Source organism: Centrocercus urophasianus, unplaced genomic scaffold, assembly GCF_019232065.1.
Source record: "Centrocercus urophasianus isolate 14NV4802_14NV808 unplaced genomic scaffold, USGS_Curo_1.0 seq_23, whole genome shotgun sequence".
Classification (NCBI taxonomy): domain Eukaryota; kingdom Metazoa; phylum Chordata; class Aves; order Galliformes; family Phasianidae; genus Centrocercus; species Centrocercus urophasianus.
Window position 1 is genome coordinate 18,945,280 of NW_024884789.1, and position 12,803 is coordinate 18,958,082.

The window sequence follows — 12,803 nt, forward strand, 5'->3', positions numbered from 1 at the left end:
GCACCCGAGGCATCCCAGTTACAGCACTGCAATGGAGAGTAACAGGATGCTTCTGCTCTTAAAAAAAAAAAAAAAAAAAAAAAAAAAGAGCATGGAATTACTACTTCAAAAGTTCACCTTTAACTCTGCACTGGCTTTCCCTTAGTGCCTCACTGGGACGAGGACCAGCAGCCTGCACCTCCAGCACGCTCAGTGCGGAGCTGGGTGATGCAGCTCTGGCAGCACAGCGTTCAGCAACACGCAGCCCCAGCACACCAGCTCTGCACCTCCTGCCCACCATCCACTGGCATAACTCTTTGTTGGCCCATCCTACAGCCAATCAAGCCAGCCAGAGACCTGCACAGCTATTTTGGCTTGGATTACTTTGATAGTGTGAGCAGAAGTGGCCAGCAGAGAATTTCTTCTGTGGGCTTCACGATAGCTAAGATATATCTCCCTTCCCAAGGCTCTCTCTAAATAGCTATGTATCATTTCACTAGCATGTTCAACTTACAGGTGAAAAAGAAAAAATACATATATAATAGAAACTTAGTTATTAGTTAAAAGAAAGATCTAGACCCAAACTGACACCTACCAGTCAAGTAAGGGAACATGCATCAAGTCCGAGCCTAAGTATCCCATATATAGACAATGCTGCATCAAATAAACCTAATTCTCAACTTTCTCAGTCTATAGTCTTTTCTCCTCACAACCTCAGCCATAGTTTTAAGAATTTCAGTTTGTGTCATTTCTTTTGACCCACAGACTGCCCGCTGTCCCCCTTGTGTTGCAAAACCAGAACTCCCAGTTGCTAAAATAATCCCCTACTGAATGACACAGGGCTTTCACATCTTCACTTTCCCATCGCTTCTACAACCCCTAACGTTACACAGCACGTGTCTCCTCTCCCTTCTTATGACAGCCCTCCATCAGCAGCAATGCCCATCAGTCTCTAAGCTCCGCTTCTTTTTTCTCACCCTGCACCTCCTTACACCTCACATCCTATCAAAGATAGCATCACAGCTGTCCAAATGTCACTTCTGCTAGCATCTTTATCCACTACTTTGCTTTTTCACCAACTCCCTTCATACATGACCAGTCAAGTAGTTGCTAATATCAGCAACAACACTTCAGCCCTCCCTCCAGAAGGTAGATGCACTCTTCTCCATCAAGATGATGAAAGGCATGGAGCACTTCTGCTGCGAAGAGTGGCTGAGGGAGTTGCGACTTCAGCCTGGGAGAGGAGGCTCAGGGGAGTCTCAGCCATAAATACCTGCAGGAAGGTACAGAGAAGAAAGAGCCAGGCTCCTTAACATGGTGCCAGGACAAGAGGCACTGGACACAAACTGGAGCAAAGCAGGTGCCCTCTGACCACCAGGGACCATCGCTTCTCTGCCGTGCGGGCGATGGAGCATCAGCACAGGATGCCTAATGAGGCTGTGGAGTATCTTCATTGGAGACCTTCAAAAGCCAGGACAAAAGCCAGGACAAAAGCCTGCTCTGAGGTCCCTGCTGGGGCAGGCATGGTGAGCCAGCGGTCCCTTCCAAACCAAATGATTTGTGTCTCTTTCAAAGAGATCCTTGAAAAGGTCTGAGTCTTCTCTCCTGAAGTGCAGCAGGTTTGTCCTTCCCCCCCTGCCTCTGCCCTCAGGATCCTGAACTCCACCATCTCACGGATGCCACAGCCAAGGCTTCCTGCAACCTTCACATTCCCACATTATTTATGATTACGAAATCCAGAGTGTCTTTCCCCCCCCCAGTCCCCCTTTCTCTGGAGCCAGGGGATTGCCGCCGATGCCACCCAGAGAATTGAGTGGCTGCAGCCCCCCTTAAGGCCCTGCAGACGGGAGGCTACTTCTAACACCAGCTTGTTCTTCCCATCAGCCCGCAGTGAGGAGCCACCACCACATCACCCTTAGCAATCTGCTGTTAATCTCAACCCACCACCGGGCAGAGCTTCACGCCTTCCGGCTGCTTTCACAAAAGACAACAACTCCTTCATTTTGTCTTGCCAGCCCGTCCTTCCAAAAGGGACCACGTCCCTCCATCGCAGGACTCCAGTCACTGGAGGCCTTCTTTCTGTTGCCAGAAGCCATCAGCTTACAGCCTTCTCTTCTCCCCTAGCATCTCCTCATCCCAAAGCACTGCTTTGGCCTGAGGGCACCAAGTCTCACTCCCACCCTTCCATTTCATCTCTCTGCCTGCTTCCTTCCCTCAACATGCTTTCATCATAACATCCTCCAGCCCTTTGCTTCCATAAAAACCAGAGGGAAAACATCCATATAAAACAAAAATCAGTACCTAAGGATTGCATTCGTTGCCTTTGCTTTGGGAGATGGAGAAAGCACTGCTTTACAGCACCAGAGGCATTTTTATTGACTTTCAATCCTCTTGCTTTCCAAATTAAAACACGAGCATGCAGGGGAACAAGAAAAAGAAGGAAAAAAAAAAACAACATAAGAAATAGCAGAGATATGGCTGCTTTCTTGCCTTTACTGCTAGGAAATTACCATTGCAGCATGTGGTTTTACTAGCTTCTGGCAGGTTTTAGCCAATAAGTTATAAAACATTGATTTAAGGGGGGGAAGGAAGGAGAAACAAAAAAAGACAGCAATAAAATTGCTTTTAAGTAGCTCCAGTGTAGGTGATGCATAAACAGGATACGTCATTACTCAGTGAAAAATTCTTACTGGACACACAAAAGACACAAAAAAAAAAAGAAAAGAAGGGGAAAGAACAGAAGCACAAAGGTGAAAGAAAATTCAGAGGTCCTGAGTTCATATTCTGTACTTCATTTTGTACTTATCTTGGCTATCTCAATGGATTTTGGGTGGTGAACTCACAAAAGAAAAACAATGCATATGAAACTTCTCTGCTGTTGATGACGCTCAAGAGAATCAGAACGTACCTTGAATTTTTGCACACATTATTCTGTGATGTGAGTCTCTTCTCACATTAACATAGCCTGTAGGTTTAAAAAGCTCTACTATTTAAACATCACACTGAATACACAGAGCAAGTGTGTGCGAAGCTGCTGTAAGGAAAAGCAAATCTATACTGATCACATCAGGAGCTGCATGATTTCTTTTTTCTTCATCTTGAGTTTGAGCCCAGTTCTGAACAGGCTACAAGAGCTGTCTGATGCTGACAAGCCGCTTCTGGTGATCCCTGCAAGTAGAGAAAACTCTTCATTTCTGAAGATATAATTTCTGTAAGACAACAAGTGTCACAGCCCTCACCTTCACATTATGCCCAATATGGTGCTGAAGGAGAGCCGTCATAACTTATCATACCTTTATCAGGCTGAACTCATAAAAGTCTTCTGATTTCCCCTCATAACATCGTAATTCCAACTCCTCGGTCATTTTTCATTTATTCCAGTTTATTTCTGATAATTCAGGACCACAAATGAGGTCCTGACTGGTACTGCAGGTTAACACAAATCCCGTGCATGATCATGCCACCTTGGTCATCCAGAGTCTTCTTGAGACCAAACATTCTGACTCTCAATTGCTTCATCCTGTTCCTACTCTGTCTTTATGATCATCTAGGTCCTCCTGTAAAGCATTCCCAGCTTTCCACGATAGCTTCTTATCTTGTTGGTTCAGCAAATTTTATCTACACATACACCAAAAATGAATTATAGAACATATGTATGAATCAGCTCACTTTGGCATCATCTAGCATATATTTAATTATGCTTCCCTCAACAACAACAACTTGCTCTTGAACATAACACTACAGTAGTCAGTCCAAACAGCTCTGAAGTTGCAAGAAACATCTGCCATCATGATTGAGCATCTGGACCAACATAATATCTAAAGGCAGCATGACATCTGGTGAGCAAAATCCAACCTACCAAATACTCGAGATTCCATTTCTTGTAATTCTGCAAAAGAACAGCAGAACAGTAAACAGATCTCATCAAACTCATGAAAATTCCAAGTCTTACAAGTCTCCAAAAAAAGGAGAAATGACAGTGATCCACTGATATGATCCACTCAAAGACATGATGTAATTACCAACGGTCTACAATGTAACATTACGGTAAAGCTCTCCTCAATCATTTCTCTGAAGGTCTTTCCATTCCACCTTCCCAGGCATGGTCGCCCTCTCTTCCTCACAGCTGCTCCTCATCTCCTCTTCCCTCTATTGTTCAGACCAAATTCATCCCCCCTCTTCCAAAAGAGCTGGGATATGTTGAAGTCATTCCCATTTTGGCCCCTCCTAGGAAACTCATTTACCCGTTATCAGTCCCATTAATATGGACTTTACCCAAGGCCATTCAGAGAGATAATACAAAGTTTGTTCCAAACCACTGACAGGAACAAACAGTAAACTCAATCATCTTATTTCCCCTATAAACAGACAGAGGAAACACAAATATGCCCAAATAATTCACCAATTAGAAATTCCGATCAAGGTGAGAAGTCTTAAGTGTGGATAAATAGGATAAGTTTCCATGTGGAACAAAGCCAGCTTAAGCCATTCTCCCTCTCCAATCCAATCATTCCTGCCTCTCACTGCAGCTTGCTCACCCTTTGGTCATATCACTGCAACGTGGAACAGAGTAAATGAAAATACTGTCTTAAGTACAAGATTTGTTTCTTCCAGTCAACCCTATTGGATAAGACACCTTCAAAACAAGGTGGCATCCCTGTTTTGTGCTGTCTGGAAAGCGATTAAAATAAATGAAATTATTTTTGTACGGTTTTCTGGTTTGAGATAAAAGCACCATAACTGAGTACTTCAAAGCCTGCTCACTTCCTCAGGTTTTGCTCACACTAGATGCACACATATCACGGTCAGTATTAGAGATTTAGTATCATTAAAATAAAAAAAATTAAACCTAGCTTATCTTTAATGGGAAAGGGGTCTCCATCTTCCAGTACAGACCGAGGAGCTGTAAATACTCCACATTTACCCCTCATTATCAGCCAACAGTGTCAGCTCTTTCCTTTCTGCTTCTACCAACCCTGCTCAAGAATCCATCTTCTTGCATTAATCCAGAAGCAGATATCAAAAAAGTCACTGATGATAACCTTCAGGCAACTACCCAGTGGAGATCTGCTCTGCTGCGACCAAAGTTACAGCAATTTGTTATTTTTCAAAGCACGTGAGCCAAAACACAGCTTTACTTTGAATTTATGAAGATTCTCCATCTCAGGACTCAGATGCAAACTCTTCCAGTCATCTTCTAGATAATCAGTCTGTTGAGATGCAGGGAGGCGATTTGCATCTGAGGCTGTTCACAACTGTTAGTGCCACCTCTGTGTCTCAGTGGATTGCCCTGCAACAGAGACGTGCTCCAGAACAAGCATGTGCATATGATGACGATGTGCTGAATTTGCTTGAGAGAACGATACGAAACTTATGTTGGATTTATGCTTTTACATTACCCACAGAGGGGTAAGAATTGCACGTGAATATTTCCTGTTTGACTGCCTAAGGAAGTGTTTGTGAAACTAGCTGCTCAAACATCACCAGCTCCCATCAACATTCCTCTTTTCTTCTAACTGAAATGAAAGCTGTGACCTCAGAAATTTGCTTGACAACTCAGAAAAGCTGAGCATGGCGCCCACCTACTGCATGCACCCCCAACACCACCCCATCTCAGGAGGTATTTGGTAGGAGAGCAGAGACATAGAAGAAGGGCTCAGCACAACGCTGTAGTGAGGACACACCTGGGAGTTCAAGATAAAGCAGGGAGGAAACGGCTTTGCAAGCTTCAATATTCCCTTTCTCTTTTTTATTCCCCAGTAGTCATATTCAAAAAATCCTTCAAAAATCATCTCGCATCTAGCAAACCTGAAGTAAAAGGCTTGAAGTCTTCTCTTGGTAAAGTTACAGAATAAATTATTAGACTAGTCTAAAAATACAACCAGACATTTCTCTTCAAGGAGCTTTTGAATTGACAATCCCACTACAAAAATTGGTAATAAATTTTTAATGCGACTGATTAACATTTTAGCTCACTTCGGAGCACTCAGCATCCCCTCACCTGAAAGTATTTAACTCCAGACTGCTGACATTTCCTAGAAATGCACCACAGAGCAAAAACAAGTTACGGTGCTGATAGAGCGCAGTGCTCACTGGCCTGCCTCGGGTAAGAAACGTGATTACAGCACACCAATCCCTTCCAGCCTTCCTATTTCTCACCACAGAAACCATTCAGCCATAATCTATTTCTGCTGCTGCTGAATTTAAGTGAAAGATAAAGGACCTCTGTACACCCACGCTAACAGCCTTGATACTCCTGGTAGACGTTTAACGAGCCAAGGGAGGCTCTGGAGGGTGCAGAACCACAGTGGGCCGTGGCAGACTGGTGGTCTTGGTACATAATGAAGAGCATCCCCTTCCTATTCATCAGCTGGATTTTCAGAGGGGACCCAGATCCACCTGCACCTCCAAGGGAATGTCTGGGAAGACGACAGAGGCCATAACAGTGCAGTGCTCACTGGAGCAAGGAAGCCACCAATGGTGCTCATGAGCCGATGAGCAGACACTTCTTACTGCAACACAGCACCAGCTCATCCCTCTACCATCCAAAGGGAGAGAAAAAACACCAAAAAGAGCCTCCCGCCACACATACCATGCTGCCATCCTCCCAGCTAACCCTATATACGTTTTGCCAGTCTTAAACACAGGGCCCAGTGTTTGAAGTGTTACATGAAGACTTTGGTGCAGGTTCTACTGAAGGGAAAATTCTGCTGTGCCAGATTTCCTCCAGCCAATCTTAGAGCACAAAAACCTGCTTAAAGCACCACTTGGTACTCTTATACAACTCACTCATGGGATCTCTGATCTCCAACACCACTTTCTCTTGATGTTCAAGAGTCTCCACTGTCTCCCTACTGTCCTTTTCCTGTCGTTCCCATAATACAACACACCCTTTCAGCTGGCAAAGAGTACAAAGAAGGCAGGCAAGCAATGCTAGAACATCTCTTCAGATGCACACACGTGGGCCCACATGTATCTCAAATGTTCCCTTCTTTTAGGCAGCGCAACTCACTTGCCATTACAATGCCTAGAGGATAGTATCTTTAAACGTAGAGATTTAATTAATAACATTAAAATGACGACTTACCAGTCTCTCATTATCTTCAGAGGTTCTCTGGTAATGAGCTGCTAAAGCAACATAATCCTGTGCCTGCTTGTTACATTCTAAACACTTAAGTCCTTGACGGATTAGTCTCAGTGGGTCCGGGTAGAGAGGCAAGGCAGGCTGTGTGTTAGTAGAAATTCCTACCCCATTTCCTGAAGTAGCATTGGGTTTACGCGAAGGAGAGGATAAGTGCAAAGTCTGAGGAGTAGAAGATGCTGAAGAGCTCGCAGAAGGTGAAAACATTTGGTCTAAGGAAATTGGTTTCATCACCAGCTGAGAACACTGCATGATAAAGCCTTTGCTCTTGTGATCTCTTGCATGTTTAAGCAAGCTACATTTATTAAAAAAAAGGAGCATAGTTGAACACTGAGTGCACATAACTTCAATATGAACGCTTCGCCTGCTATAGTGTTGAGTCAGGCTTTTCTCTAAGGCAAATGAATCCCCACATTCCAGGCAACAGTACCCAGAGGCAGGTAAATTAATACTGGTGTCAGGTGGAGGGCTAAGGTTCGGAGTATATATTGGCACCGGATTGGCACTGTGCAGCACTTTGTTGAATGCCTCCACGATGACAGGAGCAGCTTTCTTTACTTGATGCACCAGTGGCACGGACATCTGCGTCACCTGAGGCTGATTTCGCCGCTGCGCAGATGACTTCGCTGTGACAGAAGCAGCAACACTGTGGGGAACTAAATTGAGATTTGCCAAGTGCACAGCTTTGGGAAGGAGGCTGGAGGAGGCGGTCGCGTTGGATGGCTGCACCACGATACCCTGCTGCTGGTGCTGCTTCTTGTTCAGCTGCTGCCCCGCAACACCAACTTTTACGGCACCACCACCGCAGTTTGGCAGCGGAGATAAAGACACAAGAGAGGTGCTATTTGCAGCAAGATCTGCTTTCAAGCCATCTGTGTAAGGGTTCGCCATGTTTGACAGCTGGATAGCTACGGTAGCCCCATTTTTGGTTGAATTCTTGCTAGCCTCGCTTTCCATTGCTGCACTAGTGTCAGGGGAAGGGAAAGATTTGATGAAGTCTTCAGCAGAAGAGGTTTCCAGAGGTGATTCTTCCAAAGACTTGCCCAACTCATCACTTTCTGGCAAAATTCTAGTTACAGTTCTTTTAATTTCACCAGAGGAAGTCTTGATAGTCTTGATTCTAACTTTGGGAATAGCTGGTGGAGAGCTGGCTGCCATGGAAGGAGAGCCCTTCCCACTGCTGTCACTGCACACGCTTCGGGGGCTCTCAGGCTGCTTGCTGGCCTTCCTCACCACTTCTAAGGGGCTCCGTGGACTCTTTGGTGACTTGGGTATTTTTGGACTTCCTTTTGTCCCATCTTTAAAAGGACCGGGTTCCTTTATAAGGTTTGGCTGATCGCCTTTGGGAATACATGCAACCTTTTTGGCCTGAAGAGCAACCAGCGCAGCCACGCAGGATGACAACTTTGAGTGAGTTGGCTTTAACCTCTGGCGAGGCGGTACCGATGAAGACAAGCTCAGCTCAGGCACAGACCCTTTATCTTCTCCTAAATTACTGTGAGGGAGCTCTCCAAACACCAAGCCTTCTCCAAGGAAGCTATTGGTATCTACCAAGTCCTTTCCTGACTCCACAAACCTCTCAGTTGCTTTGTCTTGCTGTCTCCTGCTCATTTCCAGCCTGCTCTCTGGCTGGAAGTGGATCTCCATCTTTTGTTCCTTTTTACAATATTGATCAAACATGCTTAATTCAGGCTCTGGTACCTTCCTGAAGTGATCCAATACTGAAGCTCCTGTTGGCATATACATTGAAGGAGGTGGAAAATACGGAGTTTGAGCATGTTTGGGTTTATCACCAATACTATTCTCTTTGAATGTATCCTCTGGCTCAGGGCTGGAAATGGGGCTAAACTGACTAAAAGTTGGCAAAGGCTCTGACTTGGACTGGTCCAGTTTTTCAGAGTAACTTCTTGAGCTGTCACCATTAATAAAAGTCGACTCAAACTTCCCATAATTATGCACCAAAGTATGAGCCTCTGCTGGCAGATCAGACCCGCGAAACCCATTGTGTAGCAGTCCAGCCCCGAGGTGATTCCCCTCCTTTTCCGCCTCAAAGGACTCCTGGCGACTTGTGTTCTTCACAATAACACTCACAACAGGAGCATCGGAGGGGGGCAAGGCGTGGGATAAGGACACGTTCTCATCTACACAGATTCCTGATGACTTCAGGTGATTCTCGTTCTCCTCCCCAGCTGATGGAATGGTCTCCTTGGCATCAAGGCTAGTTGGATCAGGGATGTCAAAAGCAGCCAAGAGGTCATCAAAGTCTGGGGTTTTCATGTCCCCCATAGTGAAAGCTGCAATTAAAAGCAAAATACTTTGTCAGGTATATTTCTCTCAAGGACAAACCTCATAAGGTGTCCGTGCAAGCAAGTCAAACACAAACACCACAAGTATCCAAAACATTAACACATCTAGGGACGTCTGCTGCAGACACTTCAGCTTCCATTTCAACTGCTCCAAGACTGACTGTTTACACAAAAGATACCAGCTCTGTGGGGCTTAGCTTCCTTAGCACAAAGGTATTCAGGCCAAGAAAGCTCCCTAGGGAAGGGGAAATGACATTCTGCCTTCTGCAGGCCCACCAACAGCTGGTATCAATTCAAGCTGCAGCCACCAGGCTATTTTCACACAATCAAGGGTCTCCCACTAGCTTTAGTTTTTAACTGCTGCCTTGTCTTCACCCTTGAGATGCAGAGGCAGTTGACAAGTGACAGGAGCTATTCAAATCCTGTCTCACGCAACTTGTCTGCTCCAGAGTTGTTCAAAGCACTACAAGAAAAGCAGTGGGAGACAGGAGCACCTCACCGACCCTGGTCCATCGAGTCCATGTAGAGGACATTCCTTTACCCATACCTTACAGCTCCAAGAATAACTGTCATCACAAACCTCAACAGAAAAGATTCTGAAATGCATTACTGCATTCGTGGCTGTTTTAGGCTTTTTTTTTTTTTTTTTGAGGGGTGGAGGGAGGGGCAGGGAAGAAAAGGAGAGCTAAAAAGCAACAGTGACTGCTGATTTCTCCAGAGATTGTTGTATGTGAAGAATTCAGTCCTGCTTCAAGGAAGAAAGCAGGAAGTAAACAGGTGGCCCATAAGAAATAAGCCTGAAAGGTGAGATGACTTCCTACCCAGGGTAATTTAAATAATACAAGTCTACAGTAAATATTTCAGTACAACAGCTCAAAGCACTGTAAACCAAGCAGGGGTTATCCAAATCAGGAAGCAATCCTTAATTAGGTAATGATGCCACCAGGCAAAACTGCCCATAGACAGAGTAAAGGATTGTATCCAAATCATAACAAGAAATGACATTCCCAGACAGCTCTCCTCATAAGCCCTCCAGAAGGGAGTGGGGCTTAAACAGAGACCTGCAACAACAATAATCAAGCTCTGAGCAGATCCACGACGAAAACTGACAGCACAGAATCACTTGCACATTTCATTACTATAAGGAATACTGGATTTGCCTGCACATCTAACCAAAACACTGGTGCAATATATAGGCTTCCTGGACATTTAATAAGCTATTATTTTAAGACATTTCATTTCAAAACCGCATTTGTATGAGCTGATGTATACAGGGAGGAAAAAAGTCAAGGAGCACCCACAGGCATAGCAACTCCTGCCACACTCACTTGATTTGGGCTGCATCAGCACTACCAAAGCCAGCAGCAAGAGTGGGAGATGGAAGGGGTGGCGAGAGCCCAAAAGAAGGGGGAAGAGCTGGGAGCAGAGGTGCAGGCAGAGAGCAGAGTCTGGACAAGGCAGAGGGCAGAAAAGCAGCTGTATGATACCTTCCCAAAAGGCTGGAAGTCACTGATTTCAGACTGCCTTTTTTTTTTTTTTTTTTTTTTTTTTTTTAAATAAACTCAGTCACAAACAGCAAAGTTCGTCAAACATCACTCAGAAACCAAACAAAACATTCCCAGCACCAGCAGTCTGCCAGGTGGAGGTACAATTTGTAGAATTGGGCCAGCAGAAATCACTACAGCACAGAACAGGAAGGCATGCTGGTCCTAGAGCATTAGCTCAGTCATGCCTATAGACAAGCCTTGGAGGTGTTGCTTAGGTTAATCTACTCCAAAACACTCTATGGAGATTTACTTGGCTTAAAAGTGGCTTGCTGTGGTTTAGCTTAAACTTGTCTCATTTTTAAATTAAACCACAAATATGAATGTCCATAGAGGGCTCTGCAGCAATTTACAAGTCACACCCCTCAGCAAGGTAAGGCAACTGCGCCTTGAGTTAAGTCCCTGAAACCAGAAGATTATCAGCTGCTGATGATTGGAAGCAGATGGGTAATGAGTTTAGAAGCAGCATAGATTATTATAGTTGGCAAAGAGCGTGGATCTGAAACTTCCCTTTTTTTTGGGTGGGAAAACACGCGAGTTGGGCAGGAGTTAGGCATCGCTCAGCTGCTGAGATTTCTGGCGCACACAGCCCTACGTGAGGAAGACATTTCATTCCATAACCAGGAACACCCAAGTTTTATATGCTGAAAAAAAAAAAAAAAAAAAAAAAAATCAGCTTGCCAATCACTTTTGACCATTCCCTTCTTACCCCTGCATACCTAGCCACATCTCTGGATGAATTAGTATGTTAAAACAAAAGACAAAACAAACCTGAGGTATCTGCAGCATTACGAAATAAGGCTTTCTTGGAATAAACTCTGCATTTTCAGGCTCTGCACGCATCCTTGAGCCCATCAAGAGACTACTTTCTCTAAGCCTTCTCTTAGATAGAAATCAGAAAAAGTACACTGAAGAAATTCTGCCCAGACCTTCCACAAACTGGCTTGTGTGGAAAGCAGGAATTAAGGACTTCCATCCTTATTCTATCCTTCCATTGCTAAAGATTTGCCTTAAAAACAAAGCTCGAAAGCCAGCCTTCTCTCTCTATTTGCCTGTATAAGACATGGATGTGCTCCAAGACTTGCAAAGCAATGGGACAGATCAGTAAAGCAAGCAGTGACATAGCAGCTCATAGAAGAAAGTACACATATTTCATTTCTTCAGGAGGCAGAGAACCTTGAGGTCTTTACACCATCCCAGAAATCTGTGAACTTGCTCTGGGTGCTATGGCAGAGCCCACGGCCTTCTGGTCCAGCCAAGTTTCAGAGAATGGCTTAGGTTGGAGGAGACCTCAAAGACCACCTAGTTCTAACCCCCCTGCTGTAGGGAGGACTGCAAACTGCTAGATCAAGTGCCAGATCAGGCTGCCCATCCAACCTGGCCTCGAGCACCTCTCAGGCTAAGGCATCTATAGCTCTCAGAGCAGCCTAAGCCAGGGCCGCACTGTCCTCTCAGGGAAAAACTACCCCTGACATCTTACCTAAATCCTCCCTCTATTCCCCCCCCCCGTCCTAACGCTATCTATGTAAAAAGCTGATTTCTCTCCTGCTTACAGCCTCCCTATAGACTCTGGAAGGCCACAATGAGGTCATCCCGCAGCCTTCTCTTGCTCAGGCTGAACACCCCCAGCTCCTCAGCCGTCTCCATAGCAGAGGTGCTGCAGCCCTCGCAGCATCTCCGTGCCTCCTCTGCCCCGCTCCAGCAGCTCCGCACCCTTCCTGTGCTGGGGGCCCCAGGCCTGGGCGCAGCACCGCAGCTGGGGCCTCAGAGGGCAGAGCAGAGGGGACGGTCCCCTCCCTGCCGCTGCCACCCCTCTGTTGGTGCGGCCCAGGA

General features: G+C 45.4%; 1 protein-coding gene across 2 annotated transcripts in view; it reads right to left on the reverse strand.

The window, feature by feature from the left end:
* ZNF592 (zinc finger protein 592) overlaps nucleotides 1-11,610 on the reverse strand; it is a 31,661-nt gene extending 20,051 nt beyond the window's left edge. Inside the window, exons 1-2 of one of the 2 annotated variants that reach the window (XM_042824001.1) lie at nucleotides 11,481-11,610; nucleotides 7,067-9,414 (exon numbers count right to left, since the gene is read on the reverse strand). In XM_042824001.1, the coding sequence (XP_042679935.1) occupies nucleotides 7,067-9,414; nucleotides 11,481-11,583 (2,451 nt within the window). In that variant the 5' untranslated portion in view covers nucleotides 11,584-11,610. Of the gene's footprint in view, nucleotides 1-7,066 lie in introns of both variants that reach the window. The other variant, XM_042824002.1, reaches the window with a different exon arrangement.
* Nucleotides 11,611-12,803: the final 1,193 nt, after the last annotated feature.